At 34.6% G+C, this 27,610-nt stretch overlaps 1 protein-coding gene across 3 annotated transcripts in view; it reads left to right on the top strand.

Moving 5' to 3' along the window:
- HBS1L (HBS1 like translational GTPase) overlaps positions 1-27,610 on the top strand; it is an 83,875-nt gene extending 56,265 nt beyond the window's left edge. For 2 of the 3 annotated variants that reach the window (XM_059700396.1, XM_059700399.1), the window contains 14 exons: positions 2,486-2,594; positions 4,209-4,471; positions 4,935-5,100; positions 7,683-7,800; positions 8,716-8,862; positions 10,739-10,813; positions 11,382-11,499; positions 11,919-11,987; positions 15,202-15,306; positions 18,657-18,747; positions 19,141-19,249; positions 22,575-22,675; positions 25,659-25,803; positions 26,969-27,610. In XM_059700396.1, the coding sequence (XP_059556379.1) occupies positions 2,486-2,594; positions 4,209-4,471; positions 4,935-5,100; positions 7,683-7,800; positions 8,716-8,862; positions 10,739-10,813; positions 11,382-11,499; positions 11,919-11,987; positions 15,202-15,306; positions 18,657-18,747; positions 19,141-19,249; positions 22,575-22,675; positions 25,659-25,803; positions 26,969-26,980 (1,628 nt within the window). In that variant the 3' untranslated portion in view covers positions 26,981-27,610. Of the gene's footprint in view, positions 1-2,485; positions 2,595-4,208; positions 4,472-4,934; positions 5,101-7,682; positions 7,801-8,715; positions 8,863-10,738; positions 10,814-11,381; positions 11,500-11,918; positions 11,988-15,201; positions 15,307-18,656; positions 18,748-19,140; positions 19,250-22,574; positions 22,676-25,658; positions 25,807-26,968 lie in introns of those variants that run through there. The other variant, XM_059700398.1, reaches the window with a different exon arrangement.

Raw genomic sequence — 27,610 nt, 5'->3', positions numbered from 1 at the left:
TCTGAAGAGGGTAAATTGTGGATGTGCAAGCAGAGGTTTTCATTTAAGTTCAGCAAGAGTTTGAAATAAAAGGTTTAAGACTGACTCTTTATTGGGTGGTATTCAGATCTATAATACTAGACATTTTTCTTCTAAGAAAAGTTTTGCACTTAAATAACCACATATTTGAAATACTACACCTTTGTTTGATGTCCTATGAGAATCACCAGAATGAAAAATAATATACTGCATCCTGAGAAATATTACAGGATCACATTATGATTTTTCTCTATGCTTAGTGACCTTTTATGTCATTTCATGACACCTACTTTTTTTAAAAGTCAAAATTATACTATTCAATGTACTAAATGTGTAAGTGGATCAAGACATTTTCCTCATGCAAAATGATTGGAAGGTATTAAAATTAATCTTAATGGGAAGTGGGAACATATAGCCTGGATTGAGACATTTTTGTGCTTTGTGATTCTTTCCCCCTATTCTTTTAACTGAGGCCAAAATCCACCGTGCCGTTTTCTTATCTTAGTCAATTAGGGTGTCCTCCCCCCAACCCTCATACACAAAACATCAGGATAATGCTTTCAGTTTCCTCTTTCCTAACCTTCACTCAACTTTCACTCCTCTCTAAATTTGCTATAATCCTAGGAACTATGTTTTTTATGAAAAGCAAATACCTCTATTATTCTCAATGTTTTTCTAGTATTTTTCTACTTCCTTGCCTTACCTCATTGATACCCTTTCAAACCTTGGGGTCTGGAAAGGCAGCTTTGTTCTTTTTGCTGCCTTTTCCAACATTGCTATTCCTTTATCCTTTTTATTTTTTTTAAATCTCTGCTCCCTTAAAATTCCTGTCATTTTGCCTGAATCAACCTTTCATTAGTCCTCACTGCCCTCATCTACTGGCCACTTTTTCTTATACACTGAAGACCTTGGCAGCAGGTTTACCGTTTTTTTCTCCACCCTAAACTCTTCACAACCATAGCTTGCTTGTGCATCACTTGGAAAAACCAGGTCTGACACCCTGGGCTTTCAGTTCCTTGGCTACCTCACTTCCAGTGACTTTCACCTCTCATCAGCAATTCACTACTGTCCCCTCCTTCAGAATTGCTAGTTCACACATTTTATTCTGGCCACAACTGCCTGGTTGTGCTCATGTCTTACTTTCTCCCAGTGCATCAATACTCTTATATTTTATTTTTTTTAATATAGTTTAGAGTTTATTATTTACTAGAGGCCCAATTCATGACATTCGTGCGAGGGACTCGGCACCCGCAGCCTCGGTGACCACCTCTGCCTCAGCCCCTGCCGCCACAGCTTTATCCAGAAAGTTGTCTGGAAGGATGTCTGGTCTAATTAGCATATTACGCTTTTATTATTATAGATAATTTCAACCCTCCCCCTTTTGCCAATACCTTCAACTACCTTCTTTTTCTGCTCTCTTTTTGCACCTGTTGGGTAGAAACTTAACTTGGAATGAAGCATTTAATAATGTCCTATCTGTGCCTGTTCCTGAACTGTACATTGCTAGAGAAAGTCACAGAGAAAGGCAGATTGATTCCCTCACAAATTCATTATTACAAGTCTTAAGTAGGCTCTCAATATTATCCAACAATTCTCCTAATTTTTTAATATGCAAATCATTCTCCTTTGTGCAACGATTGTTGAAAACTTGATTTGCTTCACCAGGCTTTTTACTTTCCTCATTCACCCTCAGTATCAGCAGGCAACTGACTGCTTGCTATTTCTCCAGTGTCGCAGTTTCTGTAGTCTTATGTGGACCCAATCCTGATAGGACTCTTGTTGAAAATTATAAAGTTACATTCTAAGCAATTCCATGAATTCCGTGTCTGTGTGTGTATTTAAAGGATCAAATACCCATTAAGTCTTACTTTGATGGAGCTCATAATTTATCCTACTCCATGTTCTTAATTCACTTTTTCTACAATGACCTTTCCCCCATATTTATAGATAGCAGATGTCTTACTAAGTTTATTGTGTGCAAGTAAAATAAATGCAGTGTTCAGCACAATTCAGCAGACTCTCAGCTTTTTCATCAGTTTATAGGTATCACAGGATTAAAAATAGTTTAGACATCTGCTAACTGACCAAACAGTTTTAGTATTGTGAAAGGGTGTGGTGGGAGAGGGAGATAGAGGGTCTATGTGTATTGTCAGAGCAAGGTGCAGTGCAGAAACCACCTCGTGACCTCTTAATACTGAAACTTAAGAGTCAATTCAAAATTAGGAAGAGATTTGGTGGAGGTTAAGCCCAACAAAGGCCTGATATAGGGGATTTTCCAAAGTAAGGTGTCAGAAGAATTTTTTTCAGCTTTTTAATATTTCACTAAAATGTTTTAGAGAAAAGAATATGTGTTTATAAAGACGTAAATTCTATGAAATGTAATTTTCATTATATATTTATTTAATATATATGTTTCTATAAATGAACTTCTAATTAATTAAACCTCTGTATTTTACTCTTTAATTAGGAAAATCAATAGATTCCCAGTCATCTCGAAGTGAATGTGATATTGTGCCAAAAGTTGCTAAAATGACTGTATCTGGAAAGAAGCAAACCATGGGATTTGAAGTGCCTGGGTAAGATTTATAAACCTCCCCCCTCCTTTTTTGAAATTAGTTTGTGTCCAGTTAGACTGTCAGAAAATGTATCATTAACATTGAGCTATCCACAATCTTCAGTATGTCATAGTACAGAAGAAGGGGATGAGAAATTAGACTTAATTCTAGACTTACCCATGTATGTAACATAATCTGTCTCACTATCAATTTTCTTATTTAAAGTAAATTATTTATAGCTACTTTAAAAACATGATTTTGTGAAACCTAACACTGTTGAGATAGGGATAGGGACTCCTTGTGCCACTAGATGGCGTAGGTAAGTAGCATTTGGGAATTACTTATAGGGGGTGGGCAAAAGTAAGTTTACAGTTGCAATACAAATAAATAATGCAATAATTAATAATATAAGAATAAACTCTATTTCACATACTCATAAATGGTTTTAGAGCTAGCTCTGGGCATTCAGGTAAATGTTTGCAAATTTTAGTCTAAATTTGATTTCACTTAATTTAGCCTGTTGGAATTCTTTACAGGATGGGAGCATTTTTCACATTAGTAAAATTTTTTCTCTGTAGTTCAAGATGAAACTAGTTTAAGCATTATTAAAAAAATGAACACCAAAATTGGCTATTGGAGATTTTGCAAAGCACAATAAAATGGGAATGGATATGAGGTATTTAACAAAGTTGAAGATATGACAATCTGTTTCTTTCCTGAAGTATAGGAGTAAGTGTGAAGCATATAAAAATACCCCGAGAGGGAAACGTGACTTGCAATTTAACCTACTCTTTGTCCTAATTATATTATCTATAGTCAATGATGGCAATGTAAGGCATATCACAGTCTGGCGATGGTTAAGTCACATTCTTTATAGCTATCCACACGATAGCACTGCTATAGTTTCTATGGAGAATAGTCAAAGAGGCATCTTCATTGTCAAGGAGAGAATACTTTAAACTAGGTGGTCTTGTTTCTACTTTATGTATCTGAGCTCCTTGCTAGATTCTAAGCTTCTGAGAGTAGTAGATAACTTCCTCATTTCTATATGATCTTTTCAACATCAGTGCCTAGTATGTGTTGTCGTTTTTAGTAAATCAATCAAATATTTTTTGAATTAATGAATTGAGACTCCTTTCCCAAAAGTATTAAGAATATGTAGACACTTAGAGATAGCTTCCTTAAAGACAATTTGAGCAAAAGAGATTGTAAGTCCTCTCCCTTGTTAGAACAATAAATTAGGGATAAAACTCCTTTTTTACTACTAATTTATCTCCAGGAACACATTTTGTGTCAGTCTTTTTAAAATGCTCCCTTTATGCCATCTGTTTTGTTAGGATTATATGGCTAAGACTATGGGCTTAATTAGAATTTGAATTTCAGTTATTTTACAGGATGTTTTCTTCTTATAGTTTTGGTAGACTTTTTCTTCTGAGATCTTCCAAGTCTGTATTTGTGTGGTTTGGGTCTAGCTACTTATCATTTCTACCTTAATAGACTCTAACCACTTAGCAGAGGTCATTTTTGGTTTGCAAGTGTAAGGAAGATGAAGAGAGGACTTCTCTGCCCTTCTGACATTATAGGACATCTGTCAAGTTGGTTTTAACACTCTTTTCCTATCTCTGCTTTCTTTAGAGTAACTGCTGAAGAAAATGGTCATGGTTTCCACACACCTCAAAAAGGACACCCTAGTGAAGATACCAGCATGGCTTCTGCTGATGTTCTAGATTCTGTTTCTAAATCAGCTGTTCCATCCCACACCGTTCAAGCATCAGAGGAACAGAGTTCAACACAAACACCAGTGAGAAAGTCTGGCAAGCTGCGGCAGCAGATAGATGTCAAAGCGGAGCTGGAGAAGCGGCAAGGAGGGAAGCAACTCCTCAACTTAGTGGTCATTGGTAATGTCCTTTGCCCCACTGGACTGTCAGTCAACTCTGCCTCAGCCTCACAGTTTTCTAGTTGCAGTATGGGAACTTGTTCCACTCTGCGTCTCTCTGTGGGTGTAACGGACATGAAGCAAGGGGGCATTGCATCATAATGCTTTCTAGTCACCCAGGGTGAAATAATGCCAACTTCCAAGGTCGTTAGACTTCACTGTGACCTTTTCATTTGTGACCATTTTGAAAATGGCATGTCTTGTTGACAATTTTAATTTCCAAAAATCAGGGAAATTCCCTTTCTCTCTAAAAAGACATGCTCTTTTCCCTCCATTTAGTTGTTTTAAATATCATTTAATAAAAATTGGTATTTATTACTCTAAACACTGCTGTGAACTATTGAGTTCCATGTTCATGCAATGCCTCAATGTGAACAACATTTGGAAAATGTACCTAGTATTAATACTGAATCAATTTTCCTTAGGTCATGTTGATGCTGGGAAAAGTACTCTGATGGGCCATATGCTTTATCTTCTGGGTAATGTAAACAAAAGAACTATGCATAAGTATGAACAAGAGTCTAAAAAGGCTGGCAAAGCTTCGTTTGCATATGCATGGGTCTTGGATGAGACTGGAGAAGAAAGGGAAAGGTAGTCACTATATTTCAAAATTTTCAGTTTGAAATTATATTTTAATTAAGTATGTAAAATGTGTTGAATATGTGTGAAACACTATTAAATATTTTAGACTATTTTTAGAAAAAAGATTTTAATTATTTGGGAGATATTTTTACTGTAGTTTTCATTACTACATACATAATGAATCCAACTTCTATGAGAATAATTTAAAAGAATGTTTATTAAAACTTTTTTTAAAAAGCAGTAAAATACTTAGCTAATTATTCAATGAGTGACATTTCTGTTGTTACTTCCCTAAGTATATGTCAAATTGCCTTGATTTTGAATTAAAATTATGAGTAAGACTTTTAATTTTATGTTAGAATATAAAGGAAAGGTAACTTTTTATAGTAAAATGTCTAGTAAATGCAAATGACCAGACTTAATTTACTTTTATGCTTTTTGTACTGTGTTCCATGAGACAAAAGTCAACAAGTGTCTAAACCTATCTCCTACCATATAGTTTTAATCAAGTCAGTTACTTCTTCTGTATCTGTTACTGTGTTCAGTGCTAATATTGGGGAGATTCCAGCAGGAGAATGCAGCTAGAAATACTCAATGTTTCTTTTGAAGCCTTTTTAGAATGGTGATATACTGTATATCATGTTAGAATTATAGGGGTGGGGGACTCAGGGGCACCTTTGTGAGGAAAGAAAGAGAACCTTAATAATTAAGTGAAATCGCAGATATGTCAGCTGTCTCAAAATAATTACTCTAAAGATCTGAAGTCCTCTGAAAGTCCTGAATCAGCAATGGTTATTCTCTGTGCCTGTGTCTTCATTCTGAATGTGAATAGAGAATATATTTGGATTTTCATGCTTTGTAAAAATGTGTATTTTTTCTTGTAGTCTTGGATAGTCTACATTATAATATATAAGGTAATTCTCAATAGAGGGGATCTTAATATTCCTTAGCTCTTTTGATAAATAGGAATTTATGTTACAGTGTTTTTTTCTCTTATTAGGTGACCCCTTTATTCTACATACAGTATCACATACTTGTTTTCCAACCTAGTAAGAAAAGTTAGTGGGACAGCTGCAAATTTTTAGAAAATTTATATTGGAAAACAGTGAAATTTATGTATGGTATCAGAAGACTAAACAAATTTTTATCTACTAGTTTACTGTGCAGATTATTAAAGTATATGGGTTTTTTTGCTGTGTTACACCTATTAAGTACATAAACAGATTGAGGACACTATAAGTTAGAATGGCTTGTGTGAATTTTCTTAAGTGAGTTGAGCTGGGAAGTGACATAATAATCTCATTCCTAGAGTAGTCAATACTTGTAGTGGTTTTTAAAATAATACATCTGCTGGTTATCTGTCATATTTCTGTTGCTGCTAGTTCTCTGTTATTCAGCATGATGCAATTTTTAGAATATCCCTTTATTCTGTAGCTAGGAGAAGCTTCCAGATACAGAATGGGAGTTTTAACTCGACAGTTGATGTTCCTTAATATCATTTCAAAAATAATATGTGTCGCTTACCCCAGCATGTTAAATATTTGTAAATCCTCCATTCTAATTGTGTGTTGAACAGAAATTAGTAAAATGAGTGACATCTTTAGGCTTACAAATCCAGACCAGAGCTGAGTGAAGAGTATATGGTGGTCAAAGAAGTCTAGGGAGGATCTTGGAATAAGTCTCGGTTCATCACTAATCTAAAAGCAATTATTTGGGGATTGTTAAAGAGAATGAAGCATCATTTCAGAGGTTCAGATGGCCCATGGGTTCAGATTAAACTAGAATGGTTTGAGTAAGGAGACCCACAGTTACCTTACTGTTAAGGTGAACATGTATTTTATCATGATAGTTGTTGATACTAAGTAGTAAAAGGGGGTGTTCATTCATTACTCTGGATTATCCTGGGCAAAACAGATGAATAATTACCTAGTTCATTGCCCACCTGATTTCTCTTCTAAATTTCTAGAATGAGTTAGTACCTTTGTAGATGCTCCCTGGACTTTCTTATAACCTGATCCTGTATTTGTGTGGCTATCAAGAGGCACTGTATTTGGTCTTTAAGAAGGATGAAATGGGATGTGAAACAAACTACTCTTCATCTTTCTTAATTTTTTAAAAAATGGGGCCTCTCCTTTGATATCTCCTGTTTTCTAATGTGTAACATACAGATGAAAGTTTCCTAACTTTGTTTCTATAATTAGTGAAGCGTAAACATAAGAAGGTGAGGAAAACTACCCCCTGATAGTGGTCATTCTTCATTTTACCTTTTCTTCATTTTACTGTTCCTTTTTTGGAGATGTCCACACATATCCTTCTTTGTTTCCAATCTACATTGCTTGCCAAAAGAAAGAAAAAGAAAAATCTTTGCTGCATCCACAACTTTATTTTAAAGCTCTATGGGTGTAATTCTGTCGCAGCAGAAATTCTAGCCCAAATTGATAGCTTAATTTCTCCAAGTAATAGGCTATATAATAAAATCCCCATTATTACTTAAGATTTTAGACTGTCATTTAACTTATATTATGAAATAATTGAATCCATTACACTGATTATTTATATAGTGCATTCTAACCATTTTCGTTTTCTTTAAGGGGAGTAACAATGGATGTAGGTATGACAAAGTTTGAGACCACAACCAAAGTTATAACATTAATGGATGCTCCAGGCCATAAGGATTTCATTCCAAATATGATTACGGGAGCGGCCCAGGTACCAGATATTTCCTTAACAGTAGTGCACTACATGTATATAAAATTTCCTGATGCTGAGGTTATAATTCTAGGGTTATCACTCTTAAAATATTTTAAAATTTTAACTTTTAAAAAATTAGAAAAAAATAGAGAAATATTTTTCATGACCTCTTTATCAGTACTTTATAAAACTTGTTCTGATTTATTACAAAGACACAAATGTGTAAAAGCTATAAATTTCTTCAGTTCGCAGGCTGACGCTCTATCCTCTGAGCCAAACCGGTCAGGCTATAAATTTCTTTATAGTAAAAATAATGGTAAAAGTGCTTGATGAGATATACATTTTATTTATTAAAGTTGGAGTGACGATTTCAGCATCTGCCTTTTTGCTATATTTATATTCATGTTCTATATATTTGTTGAAAGTGAATTTATGCAGAAATAATGAAGCTTGGGAGTTTTCCACCTATAGTTTATTTACATTCTTTATAGGGTTAATTTAAAAAACAATTAGTTTGTAACTTACATGTAACACTGCACATATAGGACATTGATTTCTTTTATAACAGATGATTATTGGAAAATATGGAGAGTTCAAAAATTTGCCTGTGCCATCTGACAAAAGTGTGACTTCTGTTTTAATTTTGTTTATGTTTTCCCTCCTTTACCTAGCTAGATATTTTAATAATTATATAGTCAAATATGAGAATTTTTAAATTTTTTATCATGATTCCCCTGCTGCATGCTGGTACTCTTTTAATTGAAAAATTGTAATCCATCTGTGTAATTCTTTTGTTTTATTTGCTTTGGTGTTTGGTGTCAGGTTAGAATCTGCCTTTCAGATCTGACCAATACACAATTAGCTGAAAAATCTGCCCTTTGAATTAAAATTCTCTTACATTATTTCTAGTTTTGATTGTTTTTTCTTCCTTAGGCAGATGTAGCTGTCTTAGTTGTAGATGCCAGCAGGGGAGAGTTTGAAGCTGGATTTGAGACTGGGGGACAAACGCGAGAACATGGCCTCTTGGTTCGTTCTCTTGGAGTAACACAGCTTGCAGTTGCAGTCAATAAAATGGATCAGGTATGTAAAGGGTTTATGAGGATTTTAGATGCTAATTAAGATGTTATTCTGCCATATTGAGGACCTCAGATGTGACTAGTGTAAAAGTCCATTTGCCATTCTGAAAAAAGAAATTCATGATTCTGATATTAAATAAATGGTATATGAGTAATTTTAAGCAAAAACATGTCTTATCTTCAAAATTAAAATATCTTAAATTTGTTTTTAGTTACAAAATAATGCACATTTGTTTTAGTATAAATATTTTTTATTATATGCCTTTTCAAAAACTTGACAATATTTTTGTGCATGTTTCCAAGTAATGATAAGTTTTGTATAAAGAGATTGTTTTTATACCTTTATTCTAGTTTATTTTAAAGATACAATTTATTCAAACAGTCCCACACTTATGAATATTTCTAGTTTTGTGTGTATTCGTGTGTGTTTAGAAATAGTTTATTCTGTGGAGATTTCTGGCTTAAGGGCATATAAATTTTTAAGACTCATTGGACGTGATTAAAACTCCTTTCAGAGAAGTTCTAGTTGCTTCCTTATGACGTATGTCATAGTCACTTTCCCACATTTTATCAACACTGCTGATTTTAAAGGATTGTTTTCCAATTTGCTAAATAAAACATGATATTTCTTTTCCTAACTTTTTAGTATTTACAATAATATGTAAATATACTTTGTATATTTATTGATCATTTATATTTTTTCTTTTGGAATTATTTATAAATTATTTTTGAATTTTTTTTCTTATCAGTTTGTACGTGTTATTTATTAAAGATATTAATCTTTTATCTTGTCAGATATTTTTACCAATTTATTATTTTACTTCTCATTTTATTTGTGGTGTGCTTTTGACATATATTCAAATTTATAAATATTTCCTTTTAAGTATTTTCTTACCCCGGAATCAGATACTATTCACCTACATTTTTTACATAGTTTTTCTGTGATATCATTATCACATATACCTTTTATCTTTTCTCAGTATTTTAGTATGAAAAATTTCAAATGTAAACAAAAGTTGAAAGAATTTTAAAACAAACACCTATATTATACCCATTACTATAGATTCTACTACTTGCTTGATCACATTTTTTTCTATCTTTCCCTGTATCTATCTTAATGCATTTCATTTTTAAAAAAATATATTTTACTGATTTTTTACAGAGAGGAAGGGAGAGGGATAGAAAGCTAGAAACATCAATGAGAGAGAAACATCGATCAGCTGCCTCCTGCACATTCCCTACTGGGTATGTGCCCGCAACCAAAGTACATGCCCTTGACCAGAATCGAGCCTGGGACCCTTGAGTCCACAGGCCAATGCTTTATCCACTGAGCCAAACCGGTTAGGGCAATGCGTTTCATTTTGATATGAATTTCCAAGTCACAGACATTGCTACCCTTACCTCTAAATACTACAGTATGCATAATGTTATCCAGAGTTCATATTACATATACATTTTTAGTCTGTTTGGCTTTGTTTTATTTCATCAGTTGGTCCAAACACAGTTTAATAAATTATCCACTTTTCTCCCCAAATTTGAAATCACTTTTGACATATACAAAAATGTCTGTGTGTGATTGGAGTTTGTTTCTAGGCTTTCTGTTGTAGAAGCTACTTTTAGATCATATTAATAGTGAGATCTTATATTCTGAATTTTAATTTTAACCAGTTAACTGCCATAATATTTTGAATTTAGTTAAAAAAGGTCTGCTGCTTGCATCTATAGATGCTTATGGTAGTTAACTGATTAAAAGATTTCATATTTAATAGATTTTTATTTATTTTATAGTCTTGATTATTTACATTTTATTATGTAAATTTAAATTTTATATATAGCCTGGTCTGAATCATAGTTTTAAACCTAAATTGGATCTTTATCAGGTTAATTGGCAACAAGAAAGATTTCAAGAGATTACTGGAAAACTTGGGCACTTTCTTAAGCAAGCGGGTTTTAAGGTATGATAATTTTAAATTTATTTATGTAGTTAATTTTCTTAAGTCTCATTTTATTATGAGAGAAAAAACTAATATGTTGGTATTCTTGTCTTGTTAAATGTCATGAATTCTTTTTGTTTTTATTTGCCCTGGTATCATGTATATATTACATTTTAGTTCTTTGGATTACTTCACCTTAAATTGCATATATTTTGTAAATTGGCTTGGATTTAATACAAGTAAAATACTTTTTTTCCACCTATTTAATTAGGTGTATGGTTTAGGGCGATTACAGAGAAAAGTAGAAAGCAGTAGAGAGGAATTTCTCCAGCAAAAATGTGAAATATGTCTATGTTACTAGGTAAAAATGCTTGTGTGTTTTGGAACATATTTGTAAATTTCACACAAAATCAAAAAAGTTGAAAATGTTGGAAGAGATCAGGATTGTAGTACTATGATTTCTATTACTTTTAAAAAAGTACATTGTTGTTGCTTTTGCCAACTTGGTGCAATTATGGTAATGGTGAACCTTTTAACTTTTTAGAAACAATGTTGTATTAAGTTTCATATATTCAATCTTTTTTAATAGGAAAGTGATGTTGCTTTTATCCCTACAAGTGGTCTCAGTGGTGAAAATCTAATCACTAGATCCCAGTCAAGTGAACTTACAAAATGGTATAAAGGACTATGTTTACTAGAACAAATTGGTAAGAATATTGCCTTGCTAATTTTGATGCAATATAAACTTGCTATTAATTATTGTTTAGAGTTCTTTATGCTAGACAGCGGTGTGTGTGCAAAAGCATAGGATTTGTAGTTAGAGGAGCTACATGACCAGGTTTGAAATCACATGCAGTATTTAAACTAATGCTCACTTTTCCGTATTGAATTAATGAGGCTAATACCTACCCTACCCACCTCACAAACTGTTGTTGACATTAAATGATTTAATATGTGTGAAAACATTTTATAAACTACAAAGTATTATATGAATGACAGTCAATTTGCTATTAATTTTTATATTTAGTAATTATTTTCTAAGAGAGATGGGGCTTTAATGGGATCTTAGGACATTAGTCAAAAATTACTTTTAAATTAAACCTAGCTTTTTTGCCATTTTTTCCAGATTCCTTCAAACCTCCTCAGCGATCTATCGATAAGCCTTTTAGATTATGTGTATCTGATGTTTTCAAAGGTAAGTGCTACCTCTGCATTACTGTTGCAGTATGACCCCTGCCTTCTGTTATCTCCTGACCTCTTTTCTTGGACAAAATTATTATATTGTCTTTCAGATTCTCCCTTCTTTATGCCAATGTGAGGATCACTGCCAAATTTAAAGGGCACAGTACTAGTTACTTAACTCCCCTGCCCAGAAAAATCTTCAATTTACTCACTATTTCCCCGTCTCATATTTATTTTTCAGGTATGAAAAAACTTTATCCTTTATCTTTCTAGCCTCATAGTTTTTTCTCACAGGAGATCCCCTTAGTTTCTGTATTCTTCTATCAAACTGGATTGTTCACTATTTCTTAACCATATTGGAGGGTCCCTGTTGCCACAGTGCCTACCCATGGTTTGTTCTCTCTCTTTATTCATTTCCTATCTATCTGTAGGTGTTTGGATTCAATCAGGAGACACCAACCACATATAGGTAAAATGGGAAGTTCAATATATTAGTAAAGGATTGTTAATGTGATAAAAGAGTGATATAAGATATAAGGAAACTATGTAGTACCCTAGGGCTGAGGGAAAGTACCCAAACACAGAAGGGTACAGACATTGCTGGAGGAGGTGGTGTATTGAATACCTAAGAATACATCTCACTTAATGAGTGTAAGACCCTATCCTATATAATAAAAGCCTAATATGCTAAGCATCCAGTCCGTCTGGTCGGCCATTCAACCAATCAAAGCATAATATGCTAATGATATGCTAAGGCTGCTCAACTGCTCGCTATGATGTGCACTGACCACCAGGGGGCATACGCTGAACACAGGAGCTGACCCCTGGTGGTCAGTGCGCTCCCATGGGGGGAGCGCTGCTCAGCTAGAAGCCGGGCTCACAGCTAGCGAGCACAGCAGCGGTAGTGGGAGCCTCTCCTGCCTCCGTGGCAGTGCTAAGGATGTCCAACTGTCATTAAACAGACATAAGGATGTCAGACTGTCATCAGTCAGACATCCCTCGAGGGCTCCTGGACTGCGAGAGGGCACAGGCTGGGCTGAGGTTTGTGCACCGGGCCTCTAGTATAGAAATATATAAGATGGAAATGGAATAAACAATCTCAGTAAGCAGAAGGATGCAACATATTTATATATTAGAAAAATCAATACAGTAAAAATGTCACTGTCCTCCATATCTTCATTATTCACAGAGCAGGCAGTAAAGTGGATTTGGAACTGAGAAGCAGTAAATTGATGACTGGCGAGTCCACCAAACACATCCTCTGAGGTGTTTCTCTGTGTTCTCTGTATCCTCTGTCATTGCATTTCTCATAAGTGTCTGAGTGCTATTTCACTTAGGCTGTGAACTTCCTGAGGGCAAGGACTGTCTGTTCTCTATCTGCATCTGCAGGACCAGGCTCAGTGCCTGGCACCTAATACATGCTGATGTTTAATAGTGAATGAATGAAGGTGTCTCACAAAAATCATTTTAACTGTTTGTACGCCACAAGTATCGGCGCAAGTGGCGGACCTTTTTTAATTAAATTCAAAATATCGTGGCAGTTAACTGGTTACAAAGCTGAAATTTATTATTGTTATTAGCTTCTAGCATTCTGGTAGTAGAAGAGTATATATGGTAATGCTTTCCAAATTACTGTTATCTATGTAAAATACAAGAGGTGCTTAAGTTTCTTTTTTGATTAACAATGTTTGCTGACTCTATTTGTTCATCTCCTGTTCTGTCTTCAGGCTACTTCCTGGCTTCTGCCTACACTGCTCCCCTCAGTATGTTCCTACCAAATGATCGCTTGGTTGCCCAAGTCAATAACATGTTTCAGTTTTATTTTCCTTCCATCTTCCTTGAATTTGGTGTTACTTCTGAGACCAGTAGCCACATCTACCTTAAAACTTTTCTCCCTTGGTTTCTGTGACCCACTTTCTCCTGCTCTCCTTTCTATGTCTTTGACCTCTCTATATCTTCTTTGTGCTCCTCTCCCTCTCTCTCTTAACTAGTGCTCTATTGTGTCAGTCCTCTTACTCTACATGATCCTTTTGTACAGACATGCATGAGTTCATCTGCCTCCAGTGTGTTGATGCTTCCCAGATCTGTATCTCCAACCTATCTGTTCACATTCTCTAGGTAAATGTACTACCTGCTCCTGGACATCCCCATAGGGAATGTGCTCCCAGGGCTCCATTCTCATGGAATTTGGTGTGATTGGTGCCTCCTAGAATGCGTCTTCTCCACATGTATGTCTTGTAGACACTTCAAATTCACCAAGCCTAAAATGCATCTTATTGTTTAACTTCCTGTCCCACAGTTAATGCATTATCATCTCAGATAACTCCCTTTTTGCCATTATCCCCCATTTACCTTACCACCCTAAGTCTGTTATACCTTCTTCCCAAATTCTTGAGTTTCTACAGCCAATGTGTGCATTTCAGTCAGACTTCCTTCCTCTCTGACATGAAAATGCCATCATGTCCCTTCTCTGTTCACAGTTCTTAACCGGCTCCCATTGCTTAACTGAGGATGAAATTCAAGCCCTAAGCGTGATTTACAGGGCCCCTTTATCATCTGTCCCTTGCCTACCTCTGTTACCTCATGTCTTGCCTTCCCTCATTATTTCATGTGGTCCCTGTAAATTCCATATAAATGACACTGGGTCTTAGCACATCCCACATGCGGTTATAACTCTGTGCCTTTGCATATGAAGTTTCCTGGGTCAGTGGTGTTTTCCTGCTTCCCCTACCCATACACACAAGCTACCTGGTGATCTCCTGTTCCTTCTCCTTCTAAGTGCCCAGCTAAACTGTAATTGTTCCCCCTCAACATGGATTCTTCTGTGTAGCTTTTTCTGTTTCTAGGTGTTCATTATAAATAACCTTTGTCTCTGGACAATGTAATTGTTTTTGTCTTTCTCTGCACTGGTGTAAACTCCTTATGGATAGGTGATTATATTTTCATCTCTTTATCCCCAGAGTGCCTGGTACTTAGTAAACATTCAATATATATTTGAAGAAGAAATGAATTTCCACTTTTTGTAATATGAATATTTTTATTTGTAAGAAAATCAAGAGTAGAATGTGATTGCCATATTAGTCGATGTTAAAAATTCTGAGATGAACATTGATGTTCATTGAACTACAGTTGTATATAACTACTAGGGAACCAAATAGAACTAATAGCATTAATCATCAGATAACATTGCTATGTGAATCATTATAAACTTTGGGTATGTTTTGCAGATCAAGGATCTGGATTTTGTGTAACTGGGAAAATTGAGGCTGGTTATATCCAAACTGGTGACCGACTACTAGCAATGCCTCCTAATGAAACCTGTACTGCAAAAGGTATTCCTCTGCAAAGTTCTGCTAAACAACCCTTAAGTTGAGACAGCAGATTTTTAAAAAGTAGTGCAATTATTTACTCCAGAGTAAATAACCTCTTACTGAAATTGTAACTGACTGTCAAAATGATACTAACTGTTGAAGATAAAAATGTGAAAACATTAAACGATTTTTTTCTGTTGTGACTATGTGTGTATATATGTACCTATAGCATTCTAACTGTGGTAGCATTTTTTTTTTTTTGATGCTGATGTGAGAAGTCTGTTTAGAGTTTAACCAGATGTAGAGACACCTGACAGATACATTTAAAATAGTATTCAGTAGTAGAAATTAAATCTAACCTAACTGGGCACTAAACAGTCAGTGGCAAAGCAGACTGCTGCAGACTGTTGTTTTGAAATGTGTATTTTAGAATCACTATATGGTAACAGCTTTGATCACGTTTATACCAAAAAAAAAAAAAAATTATAGGAAGACCTAAGAAAATAAGATGTAAATGTAGAGAATCCTGATGTTGAAAAGAGAAATTAATTGTGAGCTAGTTTAAAGTACACCAATTACTGCTTTTGTACATAATCTAATATATGACCTTTCATGATGGCTGATAACTGTTCTCATCTTCTAATCATTTGATCTTACATGTGTACATTTATTCTCTCCTGAATTCTGCTTAAAAGTTTATAATGTTATACTTACCTTAAGATTAAATCTTTCAACTAAGCCTCGGACTTCAACTTAAAAATGAAGATCTGTTTATACTATGAAGTAATAGTATTTGTAACAATTTTAAACTAAGGTGTAATCTACTGGGAATGTTAAAATTTTTTGAAATTTCAGTTCTTCTGCTTCTGTTAATCTTGTTTATAATTTATATCCAGAGTTGTACCTGAGTTGTTTATAAATTTGAATGTACATTTAAAAATATTAATTTGCTTATTACTTTAAAAGCTAATTTCTTGACGATTATAAGAAATTAATGACTGTGTGTCTAGGTAATAGTGTTAAATCTACATTTAAAGATGAATAAGGGGATGAAAGATAAAATTATTTCCATTTTATTTTTTTCTTTCTGCTTGCTTAGAGATCATGAAAATTCTGTTTAGATAAACAATAATACATATACTTTTTAAAAAAAGTTTGCCAGTTCAGATCTCTTGTTTTTTAAAATGATCAAGAGCTATAATACTTTTGAAATACTGATTTATGTCAAGAAGCTTTTTTTGAGAATAGGAAGTGTTTTGTTTTTTTTAATAACCAGTAAACATTAATTAAAACCATGTTTTTAAAATTATCCAGGGACCTTACAGTTTGATTGCTTTGTGACAATTTGGTCACTTTTGAAAGTCCCACATTCTGTGCCTTACTCCTCCTTCCTGTCACTTCGTTTCCAGAAAAATTCTACCCATTTGTCTTTAATCCAGTGGTTCTTAAAGAGACACCAGATCAGAAGCCCCTGAAGAGTATAGCACCCTCTCCTGAGAGCTGTGCTTCTACCCCAGCATGGAGGCTCTCTGTTCTCAATTTCTAACCCTGTTGCTTTGCTTCATTTATTTAGTTGTTTAATGCACACTTCTGTCTGAACACTTTAGGTCAGTGGTTCTCAACCTTGGCTGCACATTACAGTCACCTGGGAATCTTTTTAAAATCCTGATTTCTGGGCCTCATCCTCCGGAAATTCTGTTTCTTTGTTATGGGGTGGGGCCACAACGTTTTAGTAACAAAGAAACAGAATTTCCGGAGGATGAGGCCCAGAAATCAGGATTTTAAAAAGATTCCCAGGTGATTCTAATGTGCAGCCAAGGTTGAGAACCACTGCTTTAGGTGCTACTGTGGCTCATTACCCAGCTGTGTCCTAAAAGAGAGAAGTGACTAAATCTGCAACCAACAGTGGAAATTCTTAATTATGTTTTTACCTTAATAACATTATCAAAGTGCATGGAGTGTTGAAAAATAACTTTTTGTGTGTAATGTCTGTCCAGTGAAGGTCTTCAAGAAGATAGATATCATGTATAGGATGATACACGTTTGGGGCCAGAAAATTAGATTATATATTATCTGTAGATATTTTATATTGTTAATTTAACTTCTGGTATGAATGCCCTTCGATCTTAAATTAAGGCAATCTCTAGTGTATGTTAAGTATGTAGCTCCTGTCTTCAATGCCACATTTCATAGCAAAATCAGATATGTTCATTTAAAATCTGCATTTAAAAACTAAATTTAATTAGTTGAAAATTTAGCAGATATTCCTTAATATTAGAATTGCTAACAATTTTAGAATCAAGGACCTCTTTGATACCTTGATGAAAAGTTTGGCTCTCAGAGTAATTCAGATGTGCACATAATTGAAATTTTGAATAAAAGTGTAGGTTGTCCCAGAATCCTTAAAACTCTCCTTGAATTTTCAAAAAGTCTTAAAGAAACTCGCATAAAAGTCTTAAAGAAACTTGCATAAGTGTATGCTACATAGGAAAAATAAGTATTTTCAGAAATATGAGGGTAAATTATAATTTACTAAAAACATGTCATTTAAGAACTATTCCACAGTTGTTGCCCTTCATACTGTCTTCATCACAAGACTAAAGTTCCAGTGGAAAGGAGCTTACCCCATAAACTTAACGCATGGAATCATAAAATATGATACTCCTTTTAAGTCTTTGAATAAGGCAGCTGAGGATTGCCCTTATAGTTGTTCTCCAGGATAATCCCTAGGTAACAGAGGTATGTGCAGCACCTGGGATCATTTTTAAATTAAAATTTTTTACACTATTAATCTCTTTTTATATAACCAGTTATCACTGTGCATCTCTCTGTCTCTGGGCAGCCATTCTTTTGAGAAAGGAATTGGTGAAAGGGTCTGCCAAGAGCACGTCTGACTGAGCAATGATGCCCATGGGCTCCTGGGAGAACACAGGTGGTGGTTTAGGTGGTTGTCTAATTCAACGTAAACTGAAGACTGCACAGCTTCCCCAGTCCCATTTTTTATGTTACTAAAAGTAATTGGTGCTGTATTGTTATACCTACAGCCATTAATATAACAGAAATATTTGGGGCCTGTTTAATTAATATACTCAGTTGTATAAATGAGTTTAAAATTCTTGATTGAAAAAGCAGAGATGAGCCTTTTATGGACAGATACAAGTCACTTTATGTTTAGGGTGATTTGCCAGAGGAGTCAATGTAGAGGAAGTGTGTCTTCCTCAGCATGCACAGTTACTCTTCTCACTCTCGATCCATTCATATTGAAAATGATGAGTAGTGACTGATGAGGCACAATCAGCCAAACTCTCTTGGTTGTTATGGTTCGATATTGAGGTGTTTCACTGTATTCTTTGGTTCTTACTCATTTCCAGGAATCACTCTGCATGATGAACCTGTCGATTGGGCAGCAGCAGGCGATCATGTTAGTCTTACGTTGGTTGGGATGGATATCATCAAAATTAAGTGAGTGAGAAAATGAATTTAATCAACCATTGTTTTAGATATAGGACCTCAAAACACATACATTTTGCATTTGACCAGTTCAAATGAGAGAATGAGTATTAATTCTGAATCTCATTTGGCCAAAACCAGGCACTGTGGAAGTATAAGGATAATATGCAAACCTACTTAAAATTGAAATCAATACATGTCAGCTCATGTACTTCTTTGAGTGAAAGCTGTTATGTGTGAAAATGATATAAGGTATAAAGCCAGACTTTGACCCAGAAGGGAATATTTAGAAAAAGACCCTAATTTGCTTGCTTGTTTTACTTAGTGAATGATTGTAGAGGTAATCCTATTGGAGGTATGTTTATTTGTCCCCCAACTACCTTCTCTCCTTTTTTCTTGTTACAGTGTTGGCTGCATATTTTGTGGTCCCAAAGAACCCATTAAAGCTTGCACTCGATTCAGAGCCCGAATCCTCATCTTCAATATTGAAATTCCTATCACTAAAGGATTTCCTGTAAGTTTCAAAATGTTCAGTTGTTACTGTTTTTACAAATTCAAAGTCACTTTATCCTTAAAAGCAATAATTCTTTTTATAAGTGATAGTGCTATGGTTATTTTCAGCTAACATCTTATTACTCTAATCCAGAAAAATATGAAATTAGAATTTGAAAGTCATTTTTATTTTGATCCTTGAGCCTGAATATTTTCAAAGAGGCATTGAGTAGATATTTCATAATCAATAGGATACAAACTGATGGTAATACTATAACTTATCTAGGGAAATTGGTAGATCCTTTTTTACTGTGTTCTAAAGGTTACCTGACTAATTGTAAATTGGGTTTTTCTGGGGTTTTTTTGTTTTAATATGCTTATTTGTAGTTTTTCTGATTATAAAAGTGATACATTGTTACAGAAAACTATGAAAAACACAAGAAAATAAACTTAGCAAGATTGTTCTAGGATTGCATAATCCATAAATATACTCGTATTCTCTTTACATTTCGGTGTGTTTTTCTGTGTATGTGCTGTCTACCCTTTGGTTTTATGGGTATATTCTGGGGTGCCTGCCATAGGGTAAACTTAATTGTGCTGAAGCAACACCTTGAGACTCTGCATGCTGTGAGTTTGGTTTGCCTGTTATCATTGACCAGCTTCATTTGAAACATACACCTTTATGGGAAGAGGGTGATTTTATGATATAATGTTATTTATCCAGAAAAGATACTGTTACTTGTGCATAGTATGAATTCCTTGTCTTATGTGTAATTTTTTTTCAGATATTCAGGGCCATACTCTGTTCATAGGTTGGTAACTTGTGTTTGCCACTTAACAAATGAGCATTTTTCCCATTAGACTTTTTTTTTCTTGATCAGCTTATGTAGTACAGATTCTGCATGATAGTAAAAAAATGTTTCTCAGTGGAATTAAATGGCTTCCTTTTGAAAATATAAACAGTTCACCATTCGATGCATCTTTGCAATAAAAGTAAGACAGTAATAGTAATTGACCTTTAAACTTCATTTAAGTTAGTGATAGTACTTAAGGGGTTAAACATACATTTATTTAGCTAATTTAAATTCATTTTATACTTACACTATTTGAGTCATGTGCTTTGCTGATAATTCTTTGTAATTCTATGTAAATTTGATCATATAAAATGTTTATAAGATACTGTTTAAGTTTTTTATTTTTATAATTATAGTCCATTTCTCCCATGAGCTAAAAAAGGGAGTAGAAGCTTCTCTCCAAAAAAAAACACAACAAAAAACCTGTTATAGTTGAAAATATTTAATTTTTAAATATTCAAAATGCATGTATTGATAGTCAAGGAACTACAACTCAATTGCTATGTACAAATGGCACTAATTCTTAGAAAGCAGTATGTCCAGTGGAGAAGTTGGAGAGGTTGGTTACTGCATGTTTTTACTCACGCAGCAATAATTTTCGCCAATGGAGAGGTACAGAGGTCAACAGGTCAATAGTTACTTTGAATAGTAATACTGTTTTCCTGTCTACTGTAGTTTCTTAAAAATAAGTATGAATTGAAAGTTTTTCAGTGCTGCTTAATGAGATTGCTCTCACCTATATTGATTCATGAATGCAGGATGAAACGTGTTTCAGAAAAGCAGTCACGTTTTGTCATTGTCCACTTCCTGTGGGAAGAAACCTTTCAAAATATAATTTTTAACCAAGAAAAGGCTTCCTAAGTAATTAAAATTTTACTATTTAGGGACTTGTTTATTATTGCTACATAAATACAAGGTGATGCAAAAGTAGGTTTACAGTTGTAAGTGAAATACAGAGTTTATTCTTGTATTAACCATTTTTAAGTGTTTAGTGGCATAAAGAACATTCACATTTTTATGTATTCATCATCACCATCCATTTCAAGACCCTTTTTATTATCCCAAACTGAAACTCCATACCTACTGAACATTAACTCCCCTTTCCTGCCCCCATCCCCTGGTAATCACTATTCTACTTTCTGTCTCTGAATTTGACTATTCTAGGTACCTCATATAAATAGAATCAAATACTATTTGCCCTTTTGCACTTTGCTTATTTTACTTCACATGATGTTTTCACGCTTCATCCATATTATAGCATGTATCAAAATTTCAGTCATTTTTAATGCTGAATAATATTCCATTTTATGCAAATGCTACATTTTGTTTTTTTATTCATCTTTTGATGGTGCCCTTAACTCTTACCTCCTTCTTTGGGAAGTAACCCTTCAATTTTCCTTTAAGAAATTTCCTTTTCTCATTGGCTTACTGTGCTACTTAATAGATTATGTAGCTCATTATAGTTTATAAAACACTAGGCAATTTAATTCTTTCAACCCCACATGAAGTACAGAATCCTAAATCTTATATGAAACTTTTCAGGCTTCTGTTTTCTGAATATGCAAACTATTTTAGCCAGGAAATTTCAGAATAGAAGTGTCAGTGTTTCTTCAGGGAAATAGCATAAAATGGTACTTACAAACCACTTAAACGTTTGATAGCTTGGCCGCTTCCTGGGTATTGGATTTTTTCACTAACCTAAGCTATAGACGTAGTGTACACTCAGTCCTTACTATTTGAATGGAGGACAGCCTAATTCTGACTCCAGTTGACCTCAGCAAAAGTTTGTCTCTGACACATGTCACCATAACCACATTAGGTTACTAAGCCTTTTTGATATTAATTTTCTTATATCTAAAACATGAACAATAATAGCTAATATGTAAGGCCATCAATTAACTGAATGTTCACTATTTTAAAGTGGCTAGGCACTACTTTAAAATAGCATCTGATTTTCCTCATTTCAGTGATAAGGATCCTGAAGCTGGGCTGTTGGGGATAGAGTTGTTAAAGGACTTGTCACAAATTGTACAACTGGAAAGTGTGGAGTTAAGATTTGAACTCAGATCTGTCTGACTTCAAAGCCAGTCTAAACTCCCCTATAATATTTTATTCTCATTATCCAACAATGAATATATTAATTCCTGCTTAATGTCACATGATTCCCATTCCCTAATTTTTATGATGAAACATATGTTGAACACCTTTTGTACCAGTCACTGTCTCTGATCCTATTTAATTCTCATCTCACCCTATAAGGAAGGTTATGTAATTCACAATGACTGGTGGAGATGTTTGGACTGCCTCCATGACCTTTTTCCCCTAGTAAGTTGGGGAGCAAGCTAATTAGAATGGTGAGACTTAGAGGAGGCAACTGGAGATCCTAAAAACCCCAGGAAATAATGCTGCATTTAATATAATTAAATGTGAGCAAGTAATAGGCCAGACATGCTGTGGTAAGCAGTTATTCAGTGTTACAGTGTTTTGTTTTAGGTGCTGTTACACTACCAGACTGTCAGTGAGCCTGCTGTTATTAAACGATTGATTAGCGTCTTGAACAAAAGCACGGGTGAGGTTACCAAGAAGAAGCCTAAGTAAGTCTTTTAATGCGTAAATAATAAACACAAGCAATTTAAGCAAATTTCTTATAGTTTAATTTTTCGTGTGTAATATTTTTAGGAGCAGTAAGTAAACTCTCTTTTTACTTGTTCCAGAAATCATTTTTTATGGACTAGATTAAAACAGACACAAAAATAAATATTTAAGCTCCTCTATAGGTATGAATGCTAGATGTAATTTGTTCTGCATGGTGGTAATGGTGGGGTGTGATTGTAAATGAAATGGAAATATAAATTTATATGTATGTATCAAGCAATGTAAAAGTAAAGGCATTTTTTAAAAAAACAGTCCTACATTTTAAAAGATGAACTTGAATTTTGCCTAGCCACTGGTTCCAAGTTCCAGCTGAGTGTTCTTAACTTCCTTGTCTTCTCCTTACAGGGAGTCATTCCCTGTGCTAAGAACAGCCAGGGAGAAAGCGAACTACACACACTGTAGCACCTAGTTTTTTCTACGTGGAAAGTATTTTCCTTCTGCTCCATGTCCACCTGGAACCTTAGCTGAGCTCATCACATTGGTCCGCTCTGCTTACTGTTAATATCTTGGCCTAGTTGTGGACCATTCCCCTTTGGCTGGGACAAGGCTAGCACTTTCAAAGGAAGTGCTTCCTGAGAAGCTTAAGTTTCTTACCCTAAATCAAATACAGGCTAACCACAGTTTGGCTTGGCTGCTTCAGCCTTGGGGTTTTCCTCCCTTCTTCTCTATGGGGAATCCCACCCAAAATCCCCTTTTTTTCTGTCCTTGAGTGTTCCTCCTCATCTGCACCTGTGTAAGAGGTCAAAGGTGGTTAGTGGGTTAATGGGTTAATGGGTTGGCTGCAAGTGGAAGAGAGAATCTTCACACTGCTCTAAACCATGCCTGTTTCTCCGTTAGTTATAAAGGGCTTCTTATCTTTTAAAGATCCTTCTTTATTTTTAACCTCAGCCTTTAGCTTCTGGCATGAGTGTCTTCCGTAATGTGCTGAGAAATGTGCTAAGGACTAACATTTCTGGAGGACTACTGTTTCATAGGCTCTGTCATGAATGCTTTCACAGGTGTATATGCTCAGGAACCATATGAAGCAGGTACTATTATTTTCCCCATTTTTTAGATGAGGAAACTGAAGCTTAGAGAGGTTGTATCACATGTTCAAGGTCACAGAACTAGCAAATAGCAGAGCCAGGATTCTAACACAGTTGGTTGGTTCACATAAGTCACATCCTTTTTGACAGGAGCCAGGTTGTTTGACCCAGACCAGTGATTTGGAGAATTCTCAATCTGAAATTGGCTCATCAAATCTAATCCTGAATTCCCCGTCCTGCTTATAAGTCCTAGCTCAGTGATAGTAGGTCTTAGTATATTCTCATGTTAGTTTCCCTTGTCATCTTATTTATAACTTAGTCCTTTCCTTCTATTTTGCACCAATGCCATTTGGCCTTTTCCTTTTTTTTCCACTAAAGGCACTTTGTAGACTCAATTGCTTTATATGGAATGGAATTGAACCTTCTAGAAACTAAGCGCAAATCATAAATGTATTGGATCTTCTCCTTCCTAAGGAATGAGACTTTGGCCTGAAATTGTCTAAAACCAATATTTGGAAATTGTGTAATACTTGTTTAGAAACCTGTTTAGCTTGTTCTATCAGTCTGTCTCCGAACTAATTTTTCAGAAGATGAGTCTGATTGCTATTCTCTGTCTTTCTAGAGCAGATAAAAATTAAAATAGGGAACAATGTCAAAATGTCCCCTGTTGGGTTCTGCTTCTTGTAGTAAATAGGGTGTTGTGTCCACGCATTTTTTGGATTTTTGTTGGTTTGCTTATCTCTGTGAACCTGTGTATAATCAGACCCATGCCCCATCCCCTTTATTTCCTACAAACATCGTATTATGGGAAAATCTTATGTGATTATGTCCTGAACCTTTGTTAAAGAACCGGTTTCTGTGTTGGCACTAGGAGATGACCCTCTCTAAAAAGACAACTTCAACACATAATTTATTAATTAGAATTTTACTAGGGAAACGTTAGGGCATTGCATTCCTCTTTTAAAGTACAAGTGCCTCGATTTCTTGATTATATAATTGAAACTCTGTTTCATGGGAATGACAGGGAAGGCTTTGGTAGAGGGGGCTTTGAGTATACTTTATGTTGTAGCAGTGATGGCGAACCTTTTGAGCTCGGCGTGTCAGCATTTTGAAAAACCCTAACTTAACTCTGGTGCCGTGTCACATATAGAAATTTTTTGATATTTGCAACCATAGTAAAACAAAGACTTATATTTTTGATATTTATTTTATATATTTAAATGCCATTTAACAAAGAAAAATCAACCAAAAAAATGAGTTCGCGTGTCACCTCTGACACGCGTGTCATAGGTTCGCCATCACTGTGTTATAGCATCCTCCCAGGAATAGGTTTACATTTGAAAGATTGGTAAAATATATATAAGGAGAGAGAGAGAGAGAGAGAGAGAGAGAGAGAGAGAGAGAGAGAGAGAGACTGAGAAAGAAAGATGAACTAATATTTCTTAAAATATATGTATAGTCCAGCCAGCATGGCTCAGTGGTTGAGCATCAACCTATGAACCAGGAGGTCACGGTTCAATTCCCAGTCCGGGCACATGCCCAGGTTGCAGGCTTCATCCCAATGTGGGTGTGCAGGAGGCAGCGGATCAATGATTCTCTCTCATCATAGGTGCTACTCTTGCTCTCTCCCTCTCCCTTCCTTTCTGAAATCAATACAAATATTAAGATATATATATATATACACACATATATATATATACTAATCTATAATTTCTGCTGTGATTTTTTTTTTCAACCCAGAAAAATTCAAAGGATACATTTTCATTTTAAGAAAAATTTATTTTCTTTTTAAGTTTTGAAAGACTAAGTTGATTTGTTGATTTTGTATTTTTCAGGTTGTTTATTACATTTATTCACCTCTATGGGATGTTCATTTTTTCCTTTTTTTTCTTGATAGGTTGTTGACTAAAGGTCAGAATGCGTTGGTAGAGCTACAGACACAAAGACCAGTGGCTCTTGAGCTGTACAAAGACTTTAAGGAACTGGGGAGATTCATGTTACGCTACAGTGGTTCTACAGTAGCTGCTGGTGTAGTCACTGAGGTATTGTAAAGTGACCGGTTGTGTGTCCATGGTTATGATGTTTTTTCCTACTTTTTAAAGGTGATTAATGAGATTATATGGCTTAAGAGAAATACAGTTATGGTATTATAAAAAATTTTAAAATTCTTATTAAAATTTCGTTTTAAATGGGAAGAAATGTTTGGTCTTGGAATTTCCTACAGTGAGACTTCCAAACTATGTCCTCCATCAGTAACATTGCTCAAAATTAAAGGAAATTCATTGAAAAGTCTGTGAGTATGCAATCCAAATGATGAGAATACAGATTTTGAAAGTCAAATAAGTTGGGGACAGTAATTTCATTAATAGAAGAGCCCACATTAACATTTTTTCATTATATGACTGGCTTTCAGGACATTTGAAATGATTCATTCAAAAAGTTCAGTTACCATATTAGTAATGTTTCTGAAGCAAACCTGTTATATAATGTGAGGTGCAGCTGAGTTATGGAGAAAATAGCCAGAAATGAACCAGAAAATATCAGTAATTTAAATTTTTTTCTACACTATCATGATCAACATAAGTCTTATGAATATTATATTTTAAGGGGGGGGATTTACTCATTTATATAATTATTTTCTGCATGAAACTTATTCAAGTCATTTAATTGTATGTATACTTTGAATAGAGGGCTTTAGGTTGTATCAAAACCCAGTTGCACGTGTGTCATGTAAAAGACTCTGGAGTTAAACTGCCCAAGTGTCTGTTGCTGTTCCGCTGATTCCTAGCAGCATAAGCACAACATTTCTCCCTGGATTTATTCTTCTATAAAAATGGGTAATGGACTCTGCTTCTCGGAGCTGTGGATGTGAAATGAAATGATTAGTGGAAAGACTCGGCACAGTAATTGACACATATAAAGCATTCCATAAATGCTATCTCATGTCATTGTCATCAACATCACTTCCAATCTGCCAAAGCACTCTTTATAAAAGCGCTTTCTAGAAATAAGATGCAGTCCCTTGTGGGAAATAATGGAGTGATTATAGATAATCTCAGAAATAGCATGACTAGGGAAGGGAACAGTGGCAGGAAAAAGAAAAAAGATTCATCTTGATAAAATGATTTCACTGTCAGTTGCCTTTTGTTGTTTGTTCTTTTAATATGATTGATTGAATTTTAGCAAATATGTTTTTCTCCTTTACAGATAAAAGAATGATGGGTCAGAACTTCTCCACTGCTTCCAAATGCAAGGACATAACTAAGCTGTGTTTTTAAAGAATCCAGTTATTCAATTAAAGGAACAATGTGCAATTGGTATTTTTTTTAAAAAAAAAAAAGAGAAAATTAAAGCCATAATCAGCAGCAAAGAAGTATTGATTATCACTCCTGCAAAAATTTCAAGTTGCCAAACCAGCTTTCCCTTTGAAATGTTAGTAAACGGATTTACTTTGCTAAGATTTACGGAAACTATCTGAAATACATGTTAAAAGAATTGAATCATCATGAAATGAACTCAACTTCCAGCCAAACTATGGAATGTTTACAGTTTCCTTTTGGTTTTCAACTCTACCGCATACATTTTGGAAAAATAACTAAATTGGGTGGTTGGGGTAGTTAATATTTGACCAGTGCAAATTTTTGTTGTTGTTAACTCTAAGGAAAGATTTACTGAAGGTCATAATCTTAAAGGTATTTTGTGTTGAGCATAAGAATATTCTTCCTGTAACAAGTAAACTTTTGAAAGATTAGGTTGGAATTAGTGGAAACTCTTCCTTTGTTATCCAAACTATTATTTAAGGTGTAAAGCCAACTAATAAAATGTCTTAGTTTGAGCATAACAGCAAAA

Source organism: Myotis daubentonii, chromosome 6 (assembly GCF_963259705.1).
Source record: "Myotis daubentonii chromosome 6, mMyoDau2.1, whole genome shotgun sequence".
NCBI classification, from domain to species: Eukaryota; Metazoa; Chordata; class Mammalia; order Chiroptera; family Vespertilionidae; genus Myotis; species Myotis daubentonii.
Note: the sequence above shows the minus strand (reverse complement) of the source record. Positions and strands in the feature narration are given on the sequence as shown.